We start from the raw sequence: 26,069 nt of genomic DNA on the forward strand, positions 1-26,069 counted from the left end.
ACTCTGTTCTGTTAAGAGTTACGTATCACATTAGTGAGATACGATTTAATACATACAGCAATATACAGTAATACATTACTAAGGTTTGATAAAGCCTTGTGAGGAGCAAAAACTTTTTTTTACTATATTGCAATGTAGGAATAAAGGGGTAACCCCTTTTTGAAAATTTCTTTCTCCTCTAAGCTCTACCAAACAAAGCAAAGGAGTTAGCATCTTGAGTGAAACTGTGATTGGATATAAATGCTTATTTCAGTATGCTAATGTGTTTACAGCAGCCTTACTGCTAACATTTAGCCAGTTTATCACTGATGTTCATCATCTTTACCTTCTTAGCTTAGCATTTTAGCATGCTAGCAATAGCTAATTAGCATTAAAACTATGGTTAGAATGGTTAAAAAATTGTTAGAAAAATGACTTTTTACCTTGTTACCTCTTTATTAGAATCACTTTGTCTACACAATATTACTTGTGTTAATCTGATTTTCATATTCCAATAATGGCAGTTATCTGATAAAGGATAGCTATCAGATTTAGCTGTCTACATGACCACATGAATCATTATTTGATAGCTCCAGAAATCAGGTAATGTTTAGGTTTTTGGTGCACATGTAAACAGGCTCAGTGACGACATAATAATACACAACTGTCTAAAATGAACGAAAACTAAATACTTAGTTTTAAATTACCTTATCAAAACACTTGTATGTTTTTTGTAAGTCAGAAAACAGCCTCTGCTTGTCACAACAATTAAAAATCATTATTTGGGCATAGTTACAAACATTTAACAAATAACAGACAGTGTTTAAGCATCATTTACACACAATACACTTTATTGAAGGCTGACTATGATACTATATATATATATATATATATATATATAAATGTGTTGTTTTTGTGGTTAAGCCACTTAGTTATGGTCAAACAAGCATGTGACAGCATGTAGTTATTCTTTTAGATTCCACATGACTCGGCTGGCTTGCCATTTAGGCCATCGCTACCGCCACTCAGCCTCACATTAGGATGAAACTGGTTGCCTGTAAGACAATGGATGCAGCCAAAAAACACACATCCCACTTCTAAGCTCACAGTTATCATGCTCTGTTAAATAGGAGTCTGTGCTTATTTTATATATATATGTATATATATATATATATATATATATATATATATATATATATATATATATATATACAAACTACATTTCATAACAGTCTGCACATGCTATCATGTTTGGAACAACAGTGACCCAAATGGGGGCTCTGATGTCTTAACAACTATTGTTCTCTGAAGGCTGCATCATCCTCTTCTTCTTCCCCCCTCTTACATTGTGGTAAAAGATCAGAAGTGTTTAGTTTCACGGGGTGCTGTTTTGTCATTTTTGGGCAAATTGAAAAATGAGCAAGCTGGAGTTTTGTCATGCAAACATCTCAGAATCAAAGCTTCTCTGGAGGCAAAAACTAACCTCATTAGTTCAGTTACAGGAGTAACACTCCAGGTGGACTCCCTGGCCATAATGTGAGCCCACAACTGACATGGTGAGGGATTCATGCTTAAAGCTAAACTACAGTATCTGACCCCCACTTGCCCGATGAATATGTAATCTCTGATGACAGCTAGCTGGTATCTTTTCACTCCGTTGTGGATCCCTATACAATAGCCTACTGTTAGCTGGTATTTTGCTATTGATGGTAAATGCTGTTCCCTTTGTAAAGTTTTCTTGATTGACTTCTTGAATACACCTAAGTTTAAATGTTAAAGTCAGAGGACAATAACATTAACATAAAAAATCAATTTTTAAAATTTGGTAACAAAATCTCAGATGAACTCCAAAACATCTATTTTACAAAAACTAAGCCAAAGTGCACAAGTAAGATTTTAAATACCTATGTTCACCCTTACTGTTTCCATAGGAATTAAGTAGGGATGCACAATATATTGACATTATATATTGGTATGGCTGATGTTTGTCACTTTTAACATGTCATCTGATGAGGAAAACTGGGGCAATATTAACAACCAATGTTTATTTCTGTCTAATTACTTTTGGTGACAAAAACAAACACTGCACATCAACACAAAACACCTCATACTAACTGTCAAGCATAGTGGTGGAGGGGTGATGATCAGGGCTTGTTTTTCAGTTACAGGACCTGGACACTTTGCAGTCATTAAGTGGACTATGAAGTCCTCTGTATAACAAAGTATTCCAGAGTCAGATGTGAGACAAAGCTTGGCCAAAACTGAGTCATGAGACAGGACACTGGTCCCACGTACAGCAACAAGTCTGCTACAGAATGGCTGAAATAGACTCAACGTGTTGCAATGACACAGTGAAAATTCAGACCTCAGCCTGCGCTTTAACAAAGCTCTGCATGAATGAATGCTGCAAACCTCAATGAGCTAAGCAACGTTGTAAAGAAGGGTGGACCAAAATACCTCCATAAAAATGTGAGACAAAATAGAAAATGATTATTTCAAGTTACCACTGCTAGTTTTTCACAAGATAATATATCACATAGTCTACTTAGTTGTTTACACAATGCAACGGCAATTTAGCTTACTGTTTATTAAATAAAATGGCAGTGTTATATGGTTCATCTGAGGTTGTATTTACCTAATTTTAAGATGTGGTAAAGACTAGATCATTTTTTTCTGTTATGTCCTGATACATTTACCCTTAGAACTGAAAGAACTTCTACACAAATCTATTGTATATCCCATGAAATTTCTATAAATGTTTTTGCTTTTTTTCTCTTGTAAGTTTAATGAAAAGAAATCCAACCATTTATCCTCTTAACAGATTAAATTTAAACAATGCTAAGACTACACACCTGAAGTGGAATTAGCCATCTTACAACCAATCCTGTTCACACAGACTCGTTTTAGAGGGCTTTAATGAAAATGTAGCTTTTAAGGCACTTGTATGTTAGCTTTGAGTATTAGGCAATTATCTAAACTTTTTATTATAATTATGGTATGCTCCATTTGAACTCGGAAGTCAGAATTTCAGAATTCCCAGTAGGAAAGTTAAAATGAAGTCAGATTTCAGACTCGGAATGTGAGAAGAACCTCACCAGCTCCCAATCTCGTGATCCAACATGGATGCTCTGGGCATAAAGAGAGGTAACAGTTGTGGTAATGAACACCTCTGTAAATTTGTATCAGTTACACTGTCCAGTCTCTATCAGTAAGTACGCTACTGCAGCATTTGGATGCACAAATGACAACATATTGCGTCGTTATTAGCTGCAATTGCTAGCATCAGCTAGTCTGGCCAGTCAGCATACTAACTGGTAGTACAGCTTGCAACTGGGGCACAGTCAACCCACGTGTGGTCATTTCAAGCTCTAAGTTCTGACCTCCGAGGCAAGTGGAAGGCAGTGCTAGTGCTACCACACATCACATCCACCATGTTGTGTCTTGATGAAATATCCTTACAGTTACCTCCTGTGTCTCATTGCGGCAAAGTCCCTTCATATCATTTCCAGGTAGTCTTTGACACTTTATGATCAGTTTTACACATATATTCCAATGAAATTCCACTTGCAGGAAGGCTCTGCTTTAAAAAACTCAGATTTCTATATACTGTATTTGCATCACTAAAACGACTGTCAGACAGTGGGACAGGATCTGTGCAAAACAGTTTTAAGTGCCTGCAGATGAATCAGTGTTCTGGACACAGTTCCTTGTCTCAGACCTCCAGGAGACTTTGCGGCCGCTCAGGTGCTTGTGGTGGTTCGGGCTGGATGCGACAAATGGGCTTGTTGCACATCGGGCACACGCTGCGGATCTCTAACCATTTTAGCAGACATCTTTAAAAGGACACAAATGAGAGAGAGTGCAGGTGGAAAGTCAGAAACTGGCCTGAAAGTTAGCTGTCAATGTCACACCTTTGCTGCGGGGAAAAAAAACAGGTCATGTTCAAACATGCAAAGACATTTGTTTTTAGGAATCTGGTGTCATTTTCTGGCAAAAGCCAATGGAGCCACTAACAAAAGACTAGCAGACATCATGACTGCATGCTGTTGCATGCACATTGTCTCAGCTTTAGACTTGACATCTTAAGCCTCAAGCTAAGACAATAAAATGCGCTGCATAATCACCAGCTTGTGAAACGGGCAATCAAATGAATCCCGTCTGCAGTTATTCTACATGACTAGCTGTGAACAAACATGATGTAAGCCTAATGAAGGTCTGATAACCACAAAGCATAGATCAGGAACTTACTTTTTGTGAAAAGCATGAGAACATGGGCACACTCCAAGCTCGTCCCTGCTGCGAAACTCTTCTAGACACACTGCACATGTTTGCTGAAAATAGAAAATAACAAAAGACTTTAACCAGTCTAAATCATTGACAAAGTCAGAATAATAATGTACTGATGGTTTCATGTTATTTGGATAACTAGCTGTTATTGTGGTTATCCTCCATATTTTATTGGATTAGAAGCACATATTCCACAGTATTGTGCTGTAACTGGACAACTTTGCCACCAGTGAAAAACAGTTCCATGTTTTTCTCCTGCAAACTTACCAAAGCTCTGTGAAGTGGTAAATTATTTGCTTGAAACTATCCTCATTTAACCTCATTCTGTTACAGTTTTGTCATTTGAGTCACTTTTAACTGTTTTCTGACAGCATTCACCCCCATCCCTTTTGCCCGGTGTTCAACTTACACCAAGAAGGCTCAGTTTTTTTCCCGCTCCTTTCAAAACAACCTGTAGAAGAGAATAAAATAGAGAAAAGAATTATTTAATTCAAGAAACTAAAATGCAGGTATACATAGCATATTTTGACACTAAAATATTTTATTTTACAGCTGAACACTCTGGGATTCATATAATAAACTTAAAAAGAAAGTAATCGAAGTATTTAATTTAATTTAAATTCAGTCAGCAGTTGAATAGTCTGTAAATAAATAGAAATATTCTTATTAATAATGTCTCAGCAGTTGATAAATCTATAGAATCATGAATAACAAACATATTATCTACGATGTTTTCTTCTGGTTTACACTTGGCCTTTCTATGTAAATCCACACTTTCATATCTTTATCAGTCTTTCCCATTTTGTTTGTACTTGCTCGAAATCAGCTGACTAACATCCTTTGCCAACTTCCTGCTGAATTAACCTAGTTTTACAAACCTGTCCATCCTGTCCTCCCACAACTCTCTTTTAACTGCAGACTATTTTGCATATTAAAGCTTGTGTAGGTGTTTGCTTTAGAAATGCAAATTACATGGTGATCTATAACTTTTCCCCATTTTTCATCTGGAAAATAGCTGTTGATTATGATACTTTTTTTCAGATTTTCTTATTTATTTTAAATGTTTTCTTTGTTGCTATGGGTCATAGTTAAAATGTTTATTATATTAATATGTTACCTCATTGTAGCCATAGTTTTCTCTTGCACCTTGTCTCCTCAGTCTGCGGAATGAAAAACAAACTTATCATGATGCCATTTTGAGTCATAATAATTGTATCATAAAATATATCTAAGGGCTTTGTAGCTGTCTCCGTCGGGACATGCCTCGTCATGCCGTATGAATCAGCTGAGATTCTGCATACCTGAAGCCATCCTGGAATTTGCACAATGCCAAATTCAAGTAGCAGCCTGTGCATCTTAGCTCATATTAAGCAGAGAATGTACAATCTCAGGAGTGCACTCAGGAAAAAGGATCTATCTGAAATTCACGAGTTGTTGAAAGCATAAAAAAGACCACTTTCTTTAGATTCAGTGAACCTTTCTAATTGGGTCCCGAATCTGAAAAAATTCCCTATTAGGTTTGAAGTGCACTTATAAATGATTGAATTACAATTTTCCAGCCACATTTTCCTCCAAAGGATCTTAACTACTCGTCCTTATCCAACCTACATGACTGATGAAAGATATTTTCCATTTCACTCTGCCAACACACGATTATTCTTGACATTTTACTGTCATTGTTTTGGCTGAGAAATTATTAAAATCTATCAGTTCGTGATCAAATTCTTGATCCAGGTCACTAATACAACCTAGCCTAGCAATAAACCCAACTTTACGTAATATGCTGTCACAGTCCACAATATTTTTCTTTTATCTTTTTTTCTTCTGAAATTTGGCCAGCAGATATATAACTAGTCAATAAATTGACTAAACATAACATCTTCTGAAAGGGTTAAACACGTTTCTCCAGAAATCTATGAATTTGACATCAGTACACGGGTCTAATTACAGCCTGGCTGCAAGTGCCTTAAGCCGTTTTTACTTCTTGATGGTGAAGATTTCACCATGTACATATTTTCTGTAGTTAAATGAGGATACAGTAGGTGCCATCTATACTGTCTGCAAACACTGTCTACTCTAGAGTTAGAAGAAATGCTGGGCTCTTTCTGGCTTAGCTGGCTTCATGTGACTGGTTTTTGCTATTCCTGATACCAAATAATGCCAAATGATGCAACATCTCATGACAGATGTGAAATAGTTTGATTGAATGAGCTCTGATTCACACGAACATGTTCATTCTGTTCTGCTGTATCTTACACCACATCTGTGATTCATTCTTGTTTTGTCTGTGTTTACCTAAACAGGTAGCAGCAGAAGATAAGGCTGAGCATGAGGATGAAGAGGCCGATGCCCAGGATGATGATGTAGACGTTGAGCGGCAGGTGGAAGAGCTGTTCGGATGTCATTTTGCAGTAGGGGTCAGAGTCCTGCAGTTCAAAGTCACACAGACACCCTGGTGATGAGACGAATAAAACAGAAAATGTATTAATAGTGGTACAGAATGCAGTTCCAGCTGTCTGAGGATGACATATTTAAACTACAACATAATGTACAAACATTCACATTTTGCTGTCATGAACTGAAGGCAAATAACACAAATAAGCATTTATGTTTCCATATGCATGCAGAAACATGTCAGAAATGTCATATTTTAAACATGAACCAACACAGTCCACAAAGCCAGAATTCAACTGGAAGGATTGTAGTCTACAGCACTGTATGTAACATCCCAGCACAAGTCAGCAAGAAACAATGAAGGCTTCCTCTGCATTGTTTCTTACACAGCAACAAAAAGTAAATAAACATAAATAGTTTGCATTCTTCATGGCAATGTGACCTTTCTGGAATCTCTTATTATTGAATTGCTTCTTTTGTGTCTGTACTCTCCTAATAGCCCACTCAATTGTGGAGACTTCTATACTAAAAGCTACACTCAGACCTTTGACATTTGAGTTAGATTGATTAGCAATTTAATTTCTCAAATTCATACTCCCCTAAAAACTTGTCTGTGGTCTTGAAAATAGTACATTTTGAATTTTTTGGCATGATAACACTCCTGGTGAACATATTCTTCCTCATTTAGTGAATGGGGATCTGTGAATATGTGAACCGTTTGGCCTCATGAATGGGGATCTATGAATGATTTTGGTGGCACCGTTTGCCACAAACAGTGGCAAAATCATGATCAGGGTTGCAAACTGTCACTCACTGAGCATGAAGCACATGGGCTTTTCATCGCATCACCCATCAGTACATGCTTGCAGAGCCCAGTGACCGAAGCAAAGCAGGGCAGCCGGTCTCTGCCCAGAGCAGACAGTCAGTGAGTGTGGCGAGTCAGCAAGTCAGTGAGACACCATGGGCCTCTTATATGTTGCATCTCAACTGGAAGGGTCCTCTTGTCCCTCTCCAAAGGTATCAATTTGTGTCACTTTCAGCCCCCCACAGATGGGCATTTTACATACAATCTGTACTCCAACCACTGAACAATGCATAGCCCTGAGAGGTGAAACAACATATTGGTTGAATGCTGTTTGGTGAAAAGTTAGCTTAAGCTAGGAGGGGCACATTTTATTTCGTGGTAGGGCGCATCAAATTTGTTAATTAGCAAAAAAAGATGGGTGAAAAAAATATTTTGAGTTCTGTCTTTTCCAAAGCACAGCTAACTTAAGCACTAACAATAACCCTGCATGTCATGATCGGTGGGGATTTGTTCTTTTTTTTATTTATTTTTCTAGTCCTTTGTCAGTTTTGAGTTCTGTCTTGTTTCCTGTTTTATTTTGTAGAGCTGTTTCTGCTTGTGTATTCTGTTTGCTTTACTTCCTGTTCCCTGCTTCCGGTCATTATTGTCACACCTGCTTCCAGTCTTGTAATGAGCCCTCTGTATGCTCCAGGTTTTCCTTTATTCATTGCTAGTTTACTGTTTGTGTTGGTCATCACTGAGTCCTGTCAGTTCCATAGTCTTCATTTGTGTGCTAGTGGTGTCAACTAGTCTGCAGTTGTAGCTTTGTTTAATTAATCCTTCATTCTACCTCCATTTGTCTCTGTGAGTCCTGCCTTTGGGTCCCTCCACCTCGTCTGTATCCACAATCCACTCTACTGCGTAACCAACAGTAGCCTACAGCTCAGATTGGTTCATATTGTATATTTTCATTGGTGCCTCAATGTCTCCCGGGGGGTATGTCTCAAAATAAACTGATTTAATCTCTGTTGTAGTTATTTTATTCCTTCTGCCATCATGCTTTTTAACCCTGCTGATGGCAGCAAGTAGACATGGCCAGGCATTGTATTTATTGTTTTATTGATTATTTTTTTCTCCATGGCAACCTGCAAATTTGCTGTTTTTTTTTTTTTGTTGTTGTTTTTGTTTTTTGTTTTTTTCTTTGTCCTTACATGGTCATTGATTGCCTTTGACAGAGTGCCTGGATGTTTATGTTTGCAATTGTTTTTTATGTTGCCTGTTTGCTGAATTGCCCTTAGGGGATAATTAAAGTTGTTTGAATCTTTAATCTTGAATCTAAAATTGGCAGAATGCCTTTGAGTCACCTCCCACCTGAGGTCGGAACCAGCTGTTCAATGCACTCTCTAGTCTGCTCTTTAAAAAAATATGTATATATATATATATATATATATATATATACATATATATATATATATATATATATTGTGGACTGTTGAGAAAGAATAAAGAAGACTTTATAAAGGAAGCAGCACAAGCCCAAATAAGCAACTACAAGCCCAAAAACTCACAACCGACGATTTCTCCAAGTCTGGGTGTGACAGACAGAGATTACACTAGTGGGACACTGGAGTCTCCAGACAGAGGACGCATCTCGGGAAGTCATGGCCATTTTTCTGTATGGCTGTAAAGTCAAACATAATTTATGCTGCATCATATTTTAGGAATTTAGTTGGCCATGAGTTCTTAGGTTTTTTTTGCAGCAAAATCCTACAGCAGGGCAGTTGTTCTGCTCCTTTGGTCTATTTGTTGTAAAGTCTGTTAATTTTGCACTAGCTAGCTGCACGCTAGCTAGCTTGAGGAGCAGAGCAGCCTGATAATTGCCAGGTCTACACAGATAATGACGTCGTCATGCCGAACTTGCTGCTAAACTTCCCTCTAACTTCCCCCTAGCGCCGCCTGACAGTCCCTACTTTGAAAACCACTGGGCTAACATGCTCATTATGAAAGTGGCATAAGAAGATAAAATGTCAGTGTTGTGTTTCCAGCTTGTTGTACTTCAATCTACCTGTACATCATGGGAAAGAAGGAAAAAAAAGTAAATTTTAGGTTAAAACATGCAGCTGTGATAGTTAAGATGATGACACAAGGAAATAACCATGCAATTAAACCCTGTAGGGGTCAACTAAATGACTTTGTATGTTCCGCCATCTGTTCAAATAGATAACCAGCATATGCCATCATACAAACCCCCAATCCATCAATCTCACACTTGCTCAGTTTCCAACGCCCTGAGTGTTGAGGATACGGGATAGATTTTAGTAGGTACACTTGAGCATACGTATCTTTGTAACTTGTAAGGTCTGGCACACACTGCATCTGTGAAGTTTCTAGTTTCAAATTGCAATTTAATACCGCTTACACTGTAGGGATTCTTTAGCTGAAGAGCTCTGAACTTTGGTGAAAGCTGAGATACAAGTGCTTGATTTTTTTGTTTGCTGCTTGCTGTCCTACGTGATTGCTGGCTTTTCCATGAGAGAATCTTTACTAACAGTGGCTAAATACGTGAGTCTCTCACAAGCACCATTTCAGACTACAAAGCACTTTCATGTGAACTTTTACAACCATTTATGTTACGCAGGAATTTGTTCCACTTGCTTTTTCGCCTTACTTTCTGGAGTTTGGGCTTGGGATGAGGAGGCAGAGAAGTGTTCTTCAGCTGGAGGGACTTGAACACAGCACTTTTCATTCCAAACAGCCCACGTCAGCCTTCACCCACAGCAATAAACTCTTTCTTGAGGCAAAGCGTCACAACTTAAACTGCTACAGAAGCCCTTTGCTTCAGAAGTTGCTCTCTAATTGCCAAGGGTCACTGCAGTGGGGTGTATTCTAAAAGGTTGTAGGGGACTGCTTAGCAGGAGGTTTGGGTTAAGGAGAAGGCAGCTGTAATCTTAGCACGATGTTAGTAAATCATTGATAGTGGAGCACTAAAAGGTAGGCTACCATTCAGGTGTGTTTACCATAGACAGGTCTGTACTTGACAGTGTCAAACTAAAAACTGAAGTAGTGGTTGTGGAAGGAAAAGTAATAGCTGTTGTTCTAGAGTCTTCTGGCAGATTATGCTGTTACTCTCACAAGCCACTTTTTTAGGGTCAGTGTGTGTTTTAGTCATTGGATTTTCTGTTTTGAGTTGAGTACTGAAAAAACTATGTCAGAGGTGAATATTGAAAAACAAAAACATGAGTTTATCTTAATTTTTGTTCTAAAATTTAAAAAAAAAAGTTAAAAACAATGCATTTTGTTTTTAACTGTTAAAATGGAATTAACTAAATAAAATGAAAATGATTTTAGTTTCATAGTTTGTAGAGCAAAAAATAAATTCAGTAAAATACAAATACACAAAAAACAACTCGTTTTATCGTATTTTCTAACTGGAGGTGATTTATGTGGGCGATCATGGAATCATGGAAAGGCTCTGCTGTTGGAGGGACTTTTGAGGTCAACAGGTTCGAGTCATAAGGGGGTTTTACAGAAATTTCCAGGAATTTTTATATCCTGGAATTTGTTAACCAGAGTAAAAATATTCCTGGTAATCTGCATGATTTGCATATCCCCCGCACCATAAACTTCTGGTACATTTCAGCTGACTAGACGTTGCACTGAATGTAATCTACAAAGAGCCTGTACATCGTCGTCCGTCCACTTCTCACAGCTCCATTTTCCAGCAATCAAAGCACAGAGTTAAGTCTGTAGAAATAAAATAACCCTAACCCTTGTTTGCAGCCACACACTGGTTTATATGCAGAAGTGCAGAACCCTGCAGGTATATGCTCACAGCCCCGCCCCTCAAGAATTCTGGGTAATCTGAAAAGTCCAAGCCCTCTACTAGGATTTTTTCAGGGAGAGTTTGGGGGTGAGGGAAAGTTTTTTACACAGGTAATGTCGGTGGAAACGCGCAAAGCTTTTTTGATGTCTCTACAGTCATAATCAAACATTATTCTTGACATGGCAAAGCAAAGCCTGTCATCTGCAGAAATTTCAGCACAGATATCAGTTGAAAGTGGTAAAAAAAAAAAAGAGGTAAAATCATATTGGAAAATACAACATGAAAATACAATAAAAATGTTTTGTATTTTTATTTTTGTAAATTTAGTTTTTGTACTGAAAACTATAAAACCAAAGTCAAGCTTTTGTTAATTCAATTTTAACAGAAAACTATCTTGCATTTCATTTTTAGTCTTTTTATTATGGAACAATTTTTTTTTCAGTGTTCACCTCTGAATGGAAAATCCAAAGACCAAAACATACACTGACCTATTAGGTCCTCCTGTTTAACTGCTTGTTAACACAAATATCTAATCAGCCAATCACATGGCAGCAACTCATGTAGCCATGTAGACGTGGTGAAGACGACTTGCTGAAGTTCAAACTGAGCATCAGAATGAGGAAGAAAGAGGATTTAAGTGACTTTGAACATGGTTGTTGGTCTGAGTATTTCAGAAGCTGCTAATCTGCTGGGATTTTCACACACAACCATCTCTAGGGTTTACAGAGAATGGTCTGAAGAAGATAAAATATCCAGTGAGCAGCAGTTGTCTGGACCAGAAGTTAAATAATCACTGGTTCCAACCAAAGTCTGCAGAACAGCATCTCTGAACACACAACACGTCCAACCTTGAAGCAGATGGGCCACAGCAGCAGAAGACCACACCGGGTGCCTCCTGTCAGCTAAGAACAGGAAACTGAGGCCACAATTCACACACACTCACCAACACTGGACGATAGAAGATGGAGAAACGTTGCTGGTCTGATGAGTCTCCATTTTAGCTCCACATTTATGACTACAGTGTAGCATCATCTGATGCTACTTCCAGCAGGATAATGCACCATGTCACAAAGCTCACATCATCTCCAACTTCTTTCTAGAACATGACGATGAGTTCACTGGACTCCAACGGCTTCCAAAGTCACCAGATCTCAGTCCAGTAGAGCAGCTTTGGGATGTGGTGGAACGGGAGATTCTCATCATGGATGCAGCAACTGTGTGATGCTGTCATGTCAATATGGAGCAAAACCTCTGAGGAATGTTTCCACCACCTTGTTCCATCTATGAAACCAAGAATTAAGGCAGTTCTGAAGGTAACAGGGGTCCAACCCCGTACAAGGTGGACCTAATAAAGTGGCCAGTGAGAGTAGCTTGTCCTATATACCCTAAAGAAACATACAGTGATTGTTTTGTGATGGTTTTGTCACAACTTTCTTTCATTAAAATTCACACAAGGATGAGATGGGGGTAAATATTCATCACAAATGTTCTTAAAAAGGAACCATGTTTATTTCATCACTGTAACTTCCTCAATTTTCAAAATGTTATAAATTTGAAGTTTGCTTGTTTTATACATACGGCTCAACATGACCCTGCGATGGACCGGCAACCTGTCCAGGTTGTACCTGCCTCTCGCCTGCTAACTGCTGGGAAAGGCTCCAGCTTCCCTGCAACCCTGAACTGGACTAAGCGGTATAGAAAATAGATGGACGGAGGGCTTAACATGGGCCTGAACCTCCTTCTGTAAATGTCTCTTTTACACAGAGGGCCGACTGTGGTACCCAACCCGCCACAAGACGAGATGTCATGGTACCATTTAGACGTATTTTGATGAGCTGCCCAGTCAGAACTAGGAAGGAAATTCTGGAAAGGTCTTCCTACTCCTTTGAAAAAATCTTCTATATACTCCATTTTAAAGCTCATATCAAACAGTGGTTGGAGGAACATCAAGCTTGTGATATTTTTTTAATTATGTGCAGTTTAATCTGGGTTATTTAGAAACATTCTTTTATATCTACATAGAATTTATTGTTTTATCTGTACTTGCATGGCCTTTTGCTGTGTGTTTTACATTGTTTACATTGTGCATTTTGTTCTGGTGCTTATTAGCCTACATTGTCCCAATCAAATAAAATGTTTTCCCTACTTTCTTAGTAAGTTTTAGCTCAGGTTGAGCTTTTGATTCATTTAAGCAAAGCGTTAAAAATAACTCTGTTTGTATAGACTAATATAAAATTAATATAAATTTAGCTGGAACAGAAATTCATAGTGCTGCTTAGTCAAAAGGAGTCATTTCTTTGTAAAAGCATTGATTATAACAGTTTTAGGAGGGAAATCAAATTTATGTATATATTGTTAAACCACATAATAGGATTAAATCCATTATTGAATAAACTAACAAAAGTACCTTAACATTTGGGGATCTAACATATGTTGGGTTATTTTGGGGGAATTAAAATTTAAATATGAACCTTTTGTTAGACCAAATTTAAAATTTTAAAACATTTGTTGTTCCCTGGCTAGAGTTAGCTCTCTCAGCCCTGTTAACTCTTACATCTGGCTGTTACTGGGTGTGAATATTGAGTCACAATCAGATTTGTGACTGTGCAAGGAGCAGTTTGTGTGGTGTACATGGAAAACACTTGAGCTTTTATGAGTTTAGGAAAAGGCGTTTCAGCCGGCTCTACAAGACTTACCGTAACACCACTGAACAGGATGCATCAAACACGCAGATGTCTGGATGGCCCACGTTGGTGGTCTGGGGCCAGGACCTCTCCAGTGTCAGAAACTTCCACAACTTTTCTGGGATTATTGCCTGAACAAAAAAAATAATAGTAATAATAATAAAAATATATAAATAAATAAAGAGTTGTGGCTTCTATTTCCACAACTCAGTAGGTTTAGATTTATTTACTCTGATAGCTGATAGCTGCAGTTGTGGACTTAGGGCAGCTGAATGGAGATTCTCAGCTCCTTTAGAAGATCTTCCTCAAAAAACCAGCTGCCCATCTGAACTCTGATACTGCAGTGTGTGTGCTGCGATGATTTACCCTCACAAACGTGATACGGCCTCATCAACTGTACACGTATCAGAGGTAGAGATCTGAGTATTCCTTTGTGTCTTCCCAGTGCATGACAAAGAAACCAGTGTGGAGTTGTGTGGGTGAGAGGACACTAATGTCTTTGACAAGATGAAGAAATATACTCCAAATCCCATGCACTTATGAACCACTGGCAGTCACTGCTTCTTCTTTTACTCCGCTTCAAAACATTGTCACAAGGCTTTTCCGTCCCTCTTCCTTGTCTTTTTTCTTCAGCCTTTTCCTCTCTTGTCTTTTAGATCTCCATGTTGATCTTCCTTTAGATCTCCACGTCTCCTTCTCGCTGGCTGTGAAAACCTGCTGTGGCTAATTACGGAGAAACAAAGGCAAGGACATGGATGGGTTCCCCAGCAGCATGGCCAGCCAGCCAACCAGGCAGGCGAGCAGCCTCTTAGTGTTCCTGTGGAAAACAGTTCCTCATATCTTCCTCTGCCTTCCTGCTCTGAATGCTGAAAACACTGACGTATGAAACACACCAGGACAGCTCCGTTAATGCTGTTTCAGACCCTCTTTTCCTCTCCTGGATTTCCCTCTCACATTCACCCTCTGCTTCCTCGTCTCTCTTCTCCACTTCTCATCTACAGCTCTCAGTTTGTAAACAGATCCCTGCTCATGTGATTCACTGCCTGCATCACAGCTCTGCTTTCACCGCCCCCTCCTTCCTCCCGCCCTCCTTCCTGGCTCGCCTGCCTGCCTGCTTGCTTGCCCTCCTTTTACCCCTCGCCCCCTCTAGGTCTTTTCTTCCACATGCAAATGCCCCCTCCCATCTTCTCCCTCCTTTGCAGCTGCAAGCTATTATTAAAGTAGCTGCAGAGCAGATGGCAGACAGGCAGATGCTGAACCAGGCGTGAAGAAAGCTTACAATATGATAGTTAAAAGGTAGCTTCATTGATTGCTATTCATGAAATGGATCAATAGTAGTTATTTTGAAATGAGTTATCATACATAAAAAGATTATAATCTTAGCTGAGGGGGGGATTTAAGCCACCTCTATGTTGGATGAACAGCTAGCTGAGCAGTGGCCCTCTTTTTCTGCCTCTAAACCCTCGAATACATCAAACTTAAAGGTTATTATCAGTTTAACTATACTGGGATAGAAACCAGCAGGGGTTTAGTTAGTATCATAAAGATAAGTGTCAACAATGGATGATAAGACATACAGACAGTGAGAGAAATCAGCAGGGGGTTAAACACGGTATGTAAACATGAAAGCAACATATGACCGATAGACGCAGGGTTCAACACAGCTATTATTGACGGATGGATGGACAGATGTGATCAATAAACCCCCATATGAGAGGAATGTTAAGAAACAAGAGAAAACCCAAGCATTTAGAGCTAGTCTCCTATAATTTGCTGGGTATTCTGAGGTTGTTCTGTGGGACTGAGAGTCACACTTTTAGTTGTTTTGCTCAGTATTTGCTGCTACTTTATTTTAAACGCTCTCACCTGACAACATGACCTGGGCCAAGAGAGTAATCACTCTGCAGTTCAGATAAACTACTGTACACACAAACAACTGTTGTGAATGTACCCTGAGGTCATATGCTAGAAAAATGTCAGATCTTCAGTTCTGCCAAGTGAGGATTAATTCAGCCAGTGAGTTTATGTCTGTCACCAAAGCTGCTTTGACATATTTGCTGGACTAAAACTGTAGCTTACTGTGTGATTTCTTTTGAGATGTCTACGAGTAAACACATTTTATGTCAGCAAATGCAATCATACACCTTTTTATTTACTGTTACATGACATTTTTGCAGATTTCAACTTATCAGGGGAGACTTTGCTTTTCACGAATAAGAAGATAAAACCTCTAAATATAATTAAAGAAATTCAGGGTATTTTCTTGGTTACAAAATAATGCACTACAATGTGTGCAAAATCAGAATACGAGGCTTACTTAACAGTAACCAAAGGTCCATCTAGAGGCAGATATTCAGAGGTACAGCACACAACCAAATGCAGCTCTTTCAGAAAATAAAAACTCCACTACTATAATTATATTTATATATATATATATATATATATATATATATATATATATATATATATATATATATATATATATATACATATATAAAACAAGGCAAAAGCTGTATGTTCTGGAAAATTCCACTACCTTAAGCATTGCACCATTTGTATTTTTAATCAATGTGCTCAGGAAGTGTTTGCTGTTGTGTAACTACTTATTGTTGTCTTGTTAGTTCATGAAGGATCAATCTATTAAAGTAAATGATTTTCTCTGTTTGCATGCAGAATTTTGATACAACATATTTTAATATAAAATGTATTGCATTGCTCTTAAATAATGTGTAAATATTGGATTCTAAAAACGTAACAAAAAGTAACTAAATTTGTGTTTATTGGATTATTTCTTTTCATGCTTTTTGGTGGTAAATCTTATTCCATTAGAAAGCCTGTTTGTTTTCCTTTTAAATAGAGCCACATTTGTAAGGAAAATGCATTTGTAAGATGGGCAGAGTCGAATTAACAATACCGACTGAGGAATATTTAATATGTTTTATTCTGTATTCTGCTATTGTGTGAGCTTTAGATGAAGCTATATTAATTTAGAATATATGTCTACTCTAATACAGTAGATCTACATGAATTTAGAATGGTTTATCATCATTTCTATGATTCGTTTGTAATAATGTCTCCCACTCTGTAGCAATACCGTGCAGTGTTTTAATTATAAGACGCCATTTTCTTGTGTTAAGTAGGAAGCATCTGAGCATGTAAAAGTCTCAAATCCTGTTGTATCAAGGTCATAGAGCAGAACTTGGTGCATGCTGGCCTCTCTGCACTGTAGACCTGTGCTCATTACCTTTGACTTATGGAGAAAATTAAAAACATTTGAAGCTAGTAAACTAGTTCTTGGATGCTTAAAGTTAAGCAACAAAAACTTTTCATTACTCATATGACAGGTCAGTTTGTTAGACAGGTCTAACAAATTGAATTCAAAAGATTTCATTAATTTTGATTAAACAACACTAAGCACAGAAAATCATCCACATAGCAGAAAACTGAGTTTTGATGGGAGTTTAAACGCCTCGTTACCTGGCTGCAGACTGTAAACTTGTTTTCCCACAGAGTAGGTCGTCTCCTTGGTGGCATCATCCTGGATATAGAGGGAGGTCGGTCACGATTACTTCTTTTGTTGTTAGCTTTCTTCTACAAAGAAGCCTTCATTGCTACTGAGCTTCATCCAGGCTGTTTCATCATCTTCAGTTTTGGAATAAGTCACTACTCCTTATGTGTATCTGTTTTTCACAAATTTCTAAGGTATGAAAGGAAACTGTCTAATTAAAAAAATGAAGGGGGAAATTCAAAGTAAAAACTTTCATTTCCAGAATAAATTAAAGCATTCATTCATTCTCTGTACCGCTTTATCCAGGTCCTGGATAAGCTGGAGCCTGTCCCAGCATTTCACCAGGTGAGAGGCAGGTACACCTGGGCAGGTTATCAGTCCATCGCAGGGCCAACACAGAAAGAAACAAACAGCCACTCACACACGCACTCACTCCTAGGGAGAATTTAGAGTGACCAATTAACCTAACATGCATGTCTTTGGATGGTGGGAAGAAGCCAGAGCAAAATTAAAACACACTTACCTAAATAATAATGACATATCCAAACAGTAAAGACATGCTGAGCAGATCAGCAGGGTATTGTGAGTCTTGGTTTACACCGTTTCTGTCAGAGAAGACTTCTTAAAGTGATCATGAATTTCTAAACTTGCAAAGGGAAATGCTTGCATAAATCCATTCTTACCTTAAAATCCATCTTGCCTACAGAAATCTTCTCATTTTCTCATCAGTTTCCAGCTGTCACTGTTTGCAAAGTGGCTTTTATCGCGATGATGACACAATATGTAGTTATTACTCATAATATCTTAAATTATATTCAAATTGTAAACTGCACTTGAAGTTTCAACAGGGAAAAAAATCAAATACAAGCTATCAAATATCAAATACCTACTAAATTATTTTGAAAAATAATATCTTAATTAAATTAAAATTCTTCAATTCAGTGTATTTGTTGGTAATTTGATTAAAATGCAACAAGCGACTAGAGTGTGTTGTAGTCAGAGCCGGACCGCAGGGACCCTACAGGTGGCATGAAAAAACACAACAAATAAAACACAAGATTTCATTTTATACTATTAAATTATGGTTGAGTTGTCAAACATGAGTTTGACATGCAAACAATAGTAGTTTAGTGAGTTCCTGCTGCCTGCGGTACATGCACAGTTGGTTTAGTTAGTTTGAAGCTAAATTGTAGGAGAAGGTTGGATTTTTTGTACCTCAGATTTTAAAAAGATTATTAAACTGGTTAATTCTTTACTCTAAATGTGTCTTGTCTGTGGATGTTTTCTCTTACTTTTTAAATACAAATCCAGTATTCCACATACACATAGATCACACTGCATGCTAACCATTGCAAATTAATATGAAACTATTTTTCCGACTTTGCTACCCCATTGAGGTTAAATCCACAGCCACAACGTGGTGTCCATGTCAGGTATCTGATACCAACTGGCATCCAGTAGGACGTAAACTATGTAAGTTACATTTGGAGATTATGAAATAATGAAGCTGGGGTAAAAGTTAAACCCGGATAGTGCTGAGGTGGTTTGTGGGGGCGTCCCCAAATCAAATTCTGCTTGGGGCCTCATAAAGGCTTGGGTCGGGCCTGGTTCTAGTACTAGTATCACAGTAAAAACAGATGGGAACATGTTACACTGCCTTTTGTTTGACACATGTATTGAGGTGATGAGATTCTGACTTATAACGATGTATTTGTTAACGATTATGAAACCTTGTTTTCCTTTTTAAAAATCCACATCTTTAATTATTTATTCATTAAATGTTACCATATCCATTTTTTTTTTATTGCTAACCCAAATAAACTGCAATTAACAGTGAATCAGAGAAGTTAAAAGTCTTTCAAAAACATTGGGTTGGATGGGCTCAGACTTGGTTCTTTTTAAAAAACTCATGTGGGATTCTCATTGCTCAACATTCTTGGGACTTCTGTGCCATATTAACATGCTATGATGTGTCAGATGTTTTTATTTGAGGAAAGGGCTGGACTGCAAACAGACCAGTTCAGCATCATGCTGTTGTGATGGATGCAGTGTGTGGTTCAGCATGGTTTTTGCTTAATTATGACTATAACCTATATACACTGTTCAGCAGTTATTGTGCCATAGAATGTACCCCCATTCCTTCTGAGATGCAGGTTTTTAACTCAGCGCTGTTAGCAGACAGGATTACCTTTTTCTGGACACCAGAGGACACAGCATCTGTGATTTCCAAAAAGAATTACATCTAACCAGGAAAGACCTCAACTTTTCTGGATCCTATGGCTTTGTTGCATGACAGAGCTTTAACCTACATTCATGGAGGGAATGGAAAACTTTACAAACAGTGCAGTGAGCCACAGCCTACAACACTTGCTGCTTAAAAAGAGCAAGGAACTTTGCTCGGGACAGTTCACATCCATGTCACCACCTGTTAGATGCTACGGTTGTATCAAGTCCAGGACAAACAGACTTAAAAACGGTTTTTACACAAGAGCCATTAACCTGCTAAATGCAAACATGCACTAACTGTTTCTGCCTACCTATTTACTGTGTATAATCATCACTCAGCTGTTATGATGCACATGCACTTTACATTTATTCCATCATCTCAAGTTGTGCATTAATTGTTGGACATTGTGAGTTTAGTCTTTTATGTGATTTGCACTTTAAGGCCAAGCTTTTAATCTTGTTGTATTTATGTATAATGTCAGTAAACCTTGATTCTGATTCTCATCTCCATGACAGAAGCCTGTCTGTTTTTAACACCTTAACGACCAGGGCCGGACTGGTACACAAAGTCAGGCCGGGAGTTATACACTCACTCGGGCCACCCCAACACATATACTGTATGCATATGCTCACACTTGCGCAAGTGTACATACACACACATGGACTTAATAATCCCTAAAGCTCATTGTTCTAGACCAACATTCACATAAAACTACAAACCACTAGTCCAGTGTTTCTCTCTTCTCATCAAATGGTTAAATACAAAAGTCAAACCAGTACTCTTATATTAATAATCGTCTGTTGAGATAAATAACATGATTGTTTCATTTTGTCCGCAAGTCATTTAGATGCAAGTTTACTGTAGTACATTTAATACACCAACAGCAATATTCACTACTATAAACATGAAGTGGTCAACAGTAAGTTCACCTGACGTGATTCAAATAACATCAGAAAATTCAAGAGTCATCTCAACTTAGATAAGACTGTCCAACTTTAGGAGGGGTTTCCAAACTTCATCATGCAGCACACCACCTGTAGAGATATGTTTGGCTCATCAGGACCCACCAAATATTTCATGCAGGAAAATAAGCCATGTCATTACCATGGGAACAGAAACACATCCACACACACTCCTTATGGAGTTTTAACTCAGATATCAACATTTACCCAACCAGCATAAAATGCTGCAGCCACATTATTTACGTCCAGATTTACACACTGACACACTGATTAAGTTAAAATGTTCCCTCGTTAGTATTTAACCTGGACTAATGAAATGTTCTTCACTCTCACAGCTGTGAAACTACTTGTGTGTTGGACAGGGACAGATGTGGACAGTACATGTGGACAGACTGTTATAGCCAAGCAGCCAAAGTATTCAAATATCCACCTGTTAGTTTGATACAACACAAATAATTAACTAATTATTTTATTTTATCCAGGTTATACCAGGAAACCCAAAATATGAGCTAGTGTATATAAACGGTTAGCATATCCATTTGTAGTTCTGTGTTTGGGTTTGCCTGTTTGAATTTAAAAAAAAAGAAGAAGAAAAAAAAAAGTAATTTAATGTGAAGTGCATTTTTCTGAAGTTGCCCCTCAGTTCGTAGATGCACTTTGGTGAAGATTGGTTAACCTCTGTGCATCTTCACTTAGGAGACTCTGTCTCTTTAAGGTGCTCTTTTCACACTCAATCACATTATTGACCTGTTGCCACTGACATATCTTGGTGCAACATGTTTTTCCAACAGTTTCCTTTCAGTGCCTTTTAGTGCCACTTGTGGCCACCTGACCTTAACTAATCTGAGATGGGTTGCTGCCATCAAATTCAAGATGGACTAATATTTTTTATGAATCAGTAAAATGTTATATTTTTTCTACATTTGATATTATTTCTATGGTCTATCATGCCTTTTGTGATAAAAGCAATAAAAAAGTGCTGAAATTAGTCAAATAAAAGTTGAGCCTTAAATGGTTATATTGTCTATTATAAGATTATGAAGAAGGTTAAACTGGTTTCATTTAATGTCTGTAACTAAGTCACAAAGGAAGAACTGATGTCATCTTTATAAAACAAAATTCACTGAGCATAAAATAAATGTTGGTCTGTTTGAGGTTATGTAGTGGAGCCTGATGCAAGGAGGTCCAATTCTGATCCTTTGTGGGCTCCAAAACACCCAGTTCTAACAAAACAGAAATCCTGAGCATCTTAATGTCAAGTTTCTGGACAAGCATGGCTCTACCCTTCTACTGTATTTGAGTCCTGCAGAACTGTGGTCCTGAAAAACTGTATTTGGACATGTCTGATTTGGGGTGAGATGCTGTCTTAGTGAGTGCCAAAAGCATGACTTCTCCAGAAGAGGGCACTCTATGATCACATTCTAGACATGACAGTTTCAAACAATTGCATTGCAGAAGATGGCGCTGTTATTTGTTTATATAATGTCCTGGGTCCAACATGACTGGCTAATAAAAAGACAGTTTGTTTACAAACATTCTTGTCCAGAATCAGATCTCATCAAGCATAATTATGTAAAATGATTACAGTATTTTGATATGTCCTGGTAACCTAAAACATGTTGACTGTTGCTGGCACACTGGCATTATTGTGTAATTATACCACTTAAAACTGACAACTGGTTTTCGTTTCTCCTTTCCTGCTACAGCCGTACAAGCCTAGATGGACCATTCAGGCTGTGGGACAAGATCAACATGAGCCAGCTCAACAAATTACAAGTTTTTTTTTTTTAAAGTTGACTGCCTCATGGAGGTCAGCCCCCTAGTGTGGTGCAATGAGAATATATGGAAATGGACTACAATGACCCAACCAGATAGAACAAGATTTAACCAGCCTGCTCCTGACTGAGGTTGCTTACCTCCAAACTTTACACATTTGACAATAAATTCTTGCAGAGTACTAAGTGAAAGAAAGGCCTGAAAAAGCAGTTAACATTTCATTTTTTCCAACAAACTCCTGAATGAAATGATGTGGATATTCATAGTACTACATCTACCTTTAATGATGTCAGAGTGACGTCAGGTTTATAAAGTCTGGCCTACTTTTGAGTGAAAGGCATCAATGAACCCTCCTCTTTTGTTTTTAAGATCATAATACAAGTTGCAGCAACTTGCAAATCGATATAAAGTCACAGCAGGCAACTCTACATGCAACATTTAAAGCACCTGCAGTTGTTAGGTGGTGTCAATATATATATATACATATATAAATGCTGCTTTTTGTTTTCATAACTGATATTAGTCAAAATCACAAGTGTGTACAAGTATGAGCATGCACTACATGTAAATGATAAACCACAAGAGTTGCAGCAGCCACCTGTCATGATCGGAGAATCTTTTATAGACCTAGGAAGGTATCTTATCTTACATGAGGTATGACTGAAGTTGAACTTCAGACAATCCCCCCTCCCCAGACTGTTCCTCAAAAGTGAACTGGCCTGTTTGTTTCTAGAAACATGTGTCGGCAGTCATATTGAAGGTGGAAGATTCTAGGAATGTGGCAGCACAGAGGGCAAAGCAAATGGCGTTCATGAATCCACACATAGATAATAGGCTTTGAAATCTTGTTTGTTAATAACAAAAGCTCGGATATAGGCCAACTGTCTGGGGTGTGAGACTGATCCAAGGACACTGACACATGGGACAGAGCAGGTGAAATAACAAAACTTAAATCTGATCTGGAAAATATTTAACTTTGCCTTGATGAACAGATCTAAATTTTGAGATACTCTTTCCTTTAAGGGTATTGTGCAATGCAGTATGACATGCATTGTGGACATAAGGACATCATATCAGTTGAGTAATTCTTCCACTGAGACGAGTGCAAACTAAGAATTCAATATTCACTTGAGAAACAGAGTAAAAATTAGTTTGCACGTGCAGAATCTACCAACATAGAACTTGAAATAACATTAGGTGTATACATCTCTGGACTGCTGAGACTTTAAAGAAATGATCGACAGTGTTGCTGGGTAAACACTCGAACGCCCTTCGAAAAATCCTCTGACTTTATTGGGTTGTGTACCATCTCCGCTACACACCAAATCCAGTATTTTTCCATCAAGTAGCGCGCCACACCACGTGACCACAGAGAGAGCGAGAAAAAAAAAGCCGCCGTCATGTTCGCATCCTCGGTTGACAGCGGTGTTCTACGTATATGGCGTTTAAATATACTAAATACACACCATGCTGATACACGACTCATCTCTAGTGCTACTGACATACATATTTGCAGTCTCCTGTTCTCTTTGGCACTGTCACCCACTCAGGAAACTAAATTCTCCTCCAGGTCGTTTTTCTAACCCCGTGCGTTCATGATCATGTAACCACTCCCACTCGTGGCTGGTGGAAAATTACCAGCTTACAAGCAACAGGCAAATGAATGGCATTTGCGGTTCATCGTATCATTCAACCGTCCAGCGTACCCGCGTGCGACAGCAACTGTCCATTCAGGATATGTTAAAAGTAGCGGAACCCTCACCGAACATCTAAAAGGGCGAAATGATTTAATTGCTTTTGTTTAGCGCCTATTAATGAACGCGCTCGCTTTTACGCTGCCTCGCACTTGAGAATGAGACTAATATAAAACTTCAAATTTAAGAATTGCATTGTTAAAAAGTGGTCACTCTGTTAGTCGCTATTACGGATACACAAGAGCTATGTAGAAGTCCACTCTCTGCTTGGGAGTCTGCCCTCTTTTTCTCTACGGGCGGAGTAGTCGCGTGGGCGCTTGAGCGAATTGAAATAAATTGACAGGCCAATCATCCAATAGGCGACCAAGTAGGAAGTTTCCGCCAAAGACGTAGCGAATCAATGAGCGCTGTGGGCGTAACCCCAGTCCAAACTTTACGCGGCGCCATCGGCTGAAAACTAAACCGAGATGGAATCTCCCAGTCTGAACCGGTTTCAACCGGTTGTGAGTTAGTTGCTTGAGAGAGGAGAGGAGGCGCAGGCACACAACGTCTATACCGCCCCGCTGGAAAATTATAAGAGTAACGAATTCATTAGTGAATCAAGGTTTACTTTGTTTCGTAAAATGTATCGGAGTGATAGATTACTGGGTTTGCCGTGATAGTAGTTTTGGAATCCACATTAGTGATTCTTACCAGCTAAACATCCCTCACTGTTGGAGCTGGAGATAGTCAACGCTGCAGTAATAGGAATATATTTTTTATCAGTGATACTTGAGGTACTCACTTTATTTTGTAGCTTCTTGGGCAAACGCCACTCTTTTGAGTCAAGAGCCTCGGACTTTAGGTAGGTAACTGGGGTGAACTACAAACCTGCCATGCTGTGATTAACATTTCTTAGCTTTATCTATGCAGTGAATAAAATGCATTTTACTGTAGGTATAAATATGTATTATTTGAAATTTGCGTAGCCTTCCGTATTGATTGAAAAAAGAAGGAATAAAAACGCTAATTCAGAAAGCAATGGAATCAGCGGGATAATCAAGTAGCCCTCGACTGCCCGCTAGCTAGCAATTACCTCTGTGTAAGGATAAGCTAACGTCAGAGAAAGTGCTGTAACTTTACCTAACCAGATGCATCACTAACTGGGGTTGCACTTTGTGACTCAACGTGCGACGCAGCAAATGAAAAAGTAACCAAACGTTGTATGATGAAATCCTCGCTTCTCCCACCACAGCAGCATCACTCGTGTGCGTGATCCGAACGGATGTCAAGTTGATGTTGCTAGGTACGCATTAGCAAGCGCTAACTTTATCTAAGCCGTTTTTTTATGGCGTCTGATATGGTAACAAACGATCAGAGATGCTTCCAATCTAAATGGAGTGCAGTTGCTCCACAAAACAGCCAACTTCCCGTCACAGCAGGATGATGATACAGCGAGTAACAGTAATGTATGGACGACGTCCGCCGTCCCTGGTATCCTTGGTGGGAGTGGTTGTAGTGAGCAGTGAAGGGCCACATGTGACCTGCTCCCGCAACACGCTAACAGCTAGCTGGAAATATAGCGTAATTGGTTGCTAATTTTAGTACCGTGATTGAAGTACGCTCGTGCCGCGCGCACGCTGTTTACATAAGCGCATATGGATATAACGCTATAAACAGTTTATGTATATGTTTTCTTAATTTATGAGTTATTTTATAAACCACTCCTGTTTGCCTTTTTGTGCTGCACTCGGTGTTTGGAGGAGAACTCTGTTACTTTGCAGATGTAAACATTGTGACGTCGCTTAGTATATCCGACACGTGGGTCGATAAACCTTAAAATGTGGTCCAAGATAAAGTTGCATGATCATGAGAGCTCAACAGACTTAATGAACATACAACGCACAACTTTCTCTTGTGTATTTATGAGGCACCTGTTTTGTTGTTTGAACAAACAGTGGAAATGTTATTG

The 26,069-nt window shown here is 38.5% G+C and overlaps 2 protein-coding genes across 8 annotated transcripts in view; one reads left to right on the forward strand and one right to left on the reverse strand.

Annotated features, from left to right (window-relative positions):
- Positions 1–115: 115 nt before the first annotated feature.
- LOC121655861 (RING finger protein 122-like) lies at positions 116–25,328 on the reverse strand. 6 transcript variants are annotated; one of them, XM_042010736.1, is made up of 9 exons: positions 18,143–18,283; positions 17,983–18,064; positions 17,429–17,489; positions 13,964–14,082; positions 6,562–6,718; positions 5,384–5,426; positions 4,676–4,717; positions 4,228–4,310; positions 117–3,812 (listed from the first exon to the last, which is right to left on the reverse strand). In XM_042010736.1, exons 4-9 carry the CDS (start codon positions 13,986–13,988, stop codon positions 3,692–3,694), a joined length of 471 nt encoding a protein of 156 aa, XP_041866670.1. In that variant the 5' UTR covers positions 13,989–14,082; positions 17,429–17,489; positions 17,983–18,064; positions 18,143–18,283; the 3' UTR covers positions 117–3,691. The 6 variants fall into 6 exon arrangements, with proteins under 6 accessions (XP_041866672.1, XP_041866670.1, XP_041866671.1 ...); XM_042010737.1 differs by lacking the exons at positions 17,983–18,064; positions 18,143–18,283 and adding an exon at positions 25,241–25,328; XM_042010738.1 differs by lacking the exons at positions 17,429–17,489; positions 17,983–18,064; positions 18,143–18,283 and adding an exon at positions 25,241–25,312 and having other exon boundaries at positions 116–3,812.
- The window catches only part of xpo1b (exportin 1 (CRM1 homolog, yeast) b), a 42,629-nt gene continuing 41,116 nt past the window's right edge, over positions 24,557–26,069 (forward strand). The window contains exon 1 of one of the 2 annotated variants that reach the window (XM_042010726.1): positions 24,557–24,962. The gene's annotated coding sequence lies outside the window, so the exon portion shown is untranslated. Of the gene's footprint in view, positions 24,963–25,316; positions 25,404–26,069 lie in introns of those variants that run through there. The other variant, XM_042010727.1, reaches the window with a different exon arrangement.

The sequence above is a fragment of the Melanotaenia boesemani genome, chromosome 16 (genome assembly GCF_017639745.1).
Source record: "Melanotaenia boesemani isolate fMelBoe1 chromosome 16, fMelBoe1.pri, whole genome shotgun sequence".
NCBI classification, from domain to species: Eukaryota; Metazoa; Chordata; class Actinopteri; order Atheriniformes; family Melanotaeniidae; genus Melanotaenia; species Melanotaenia boesemani.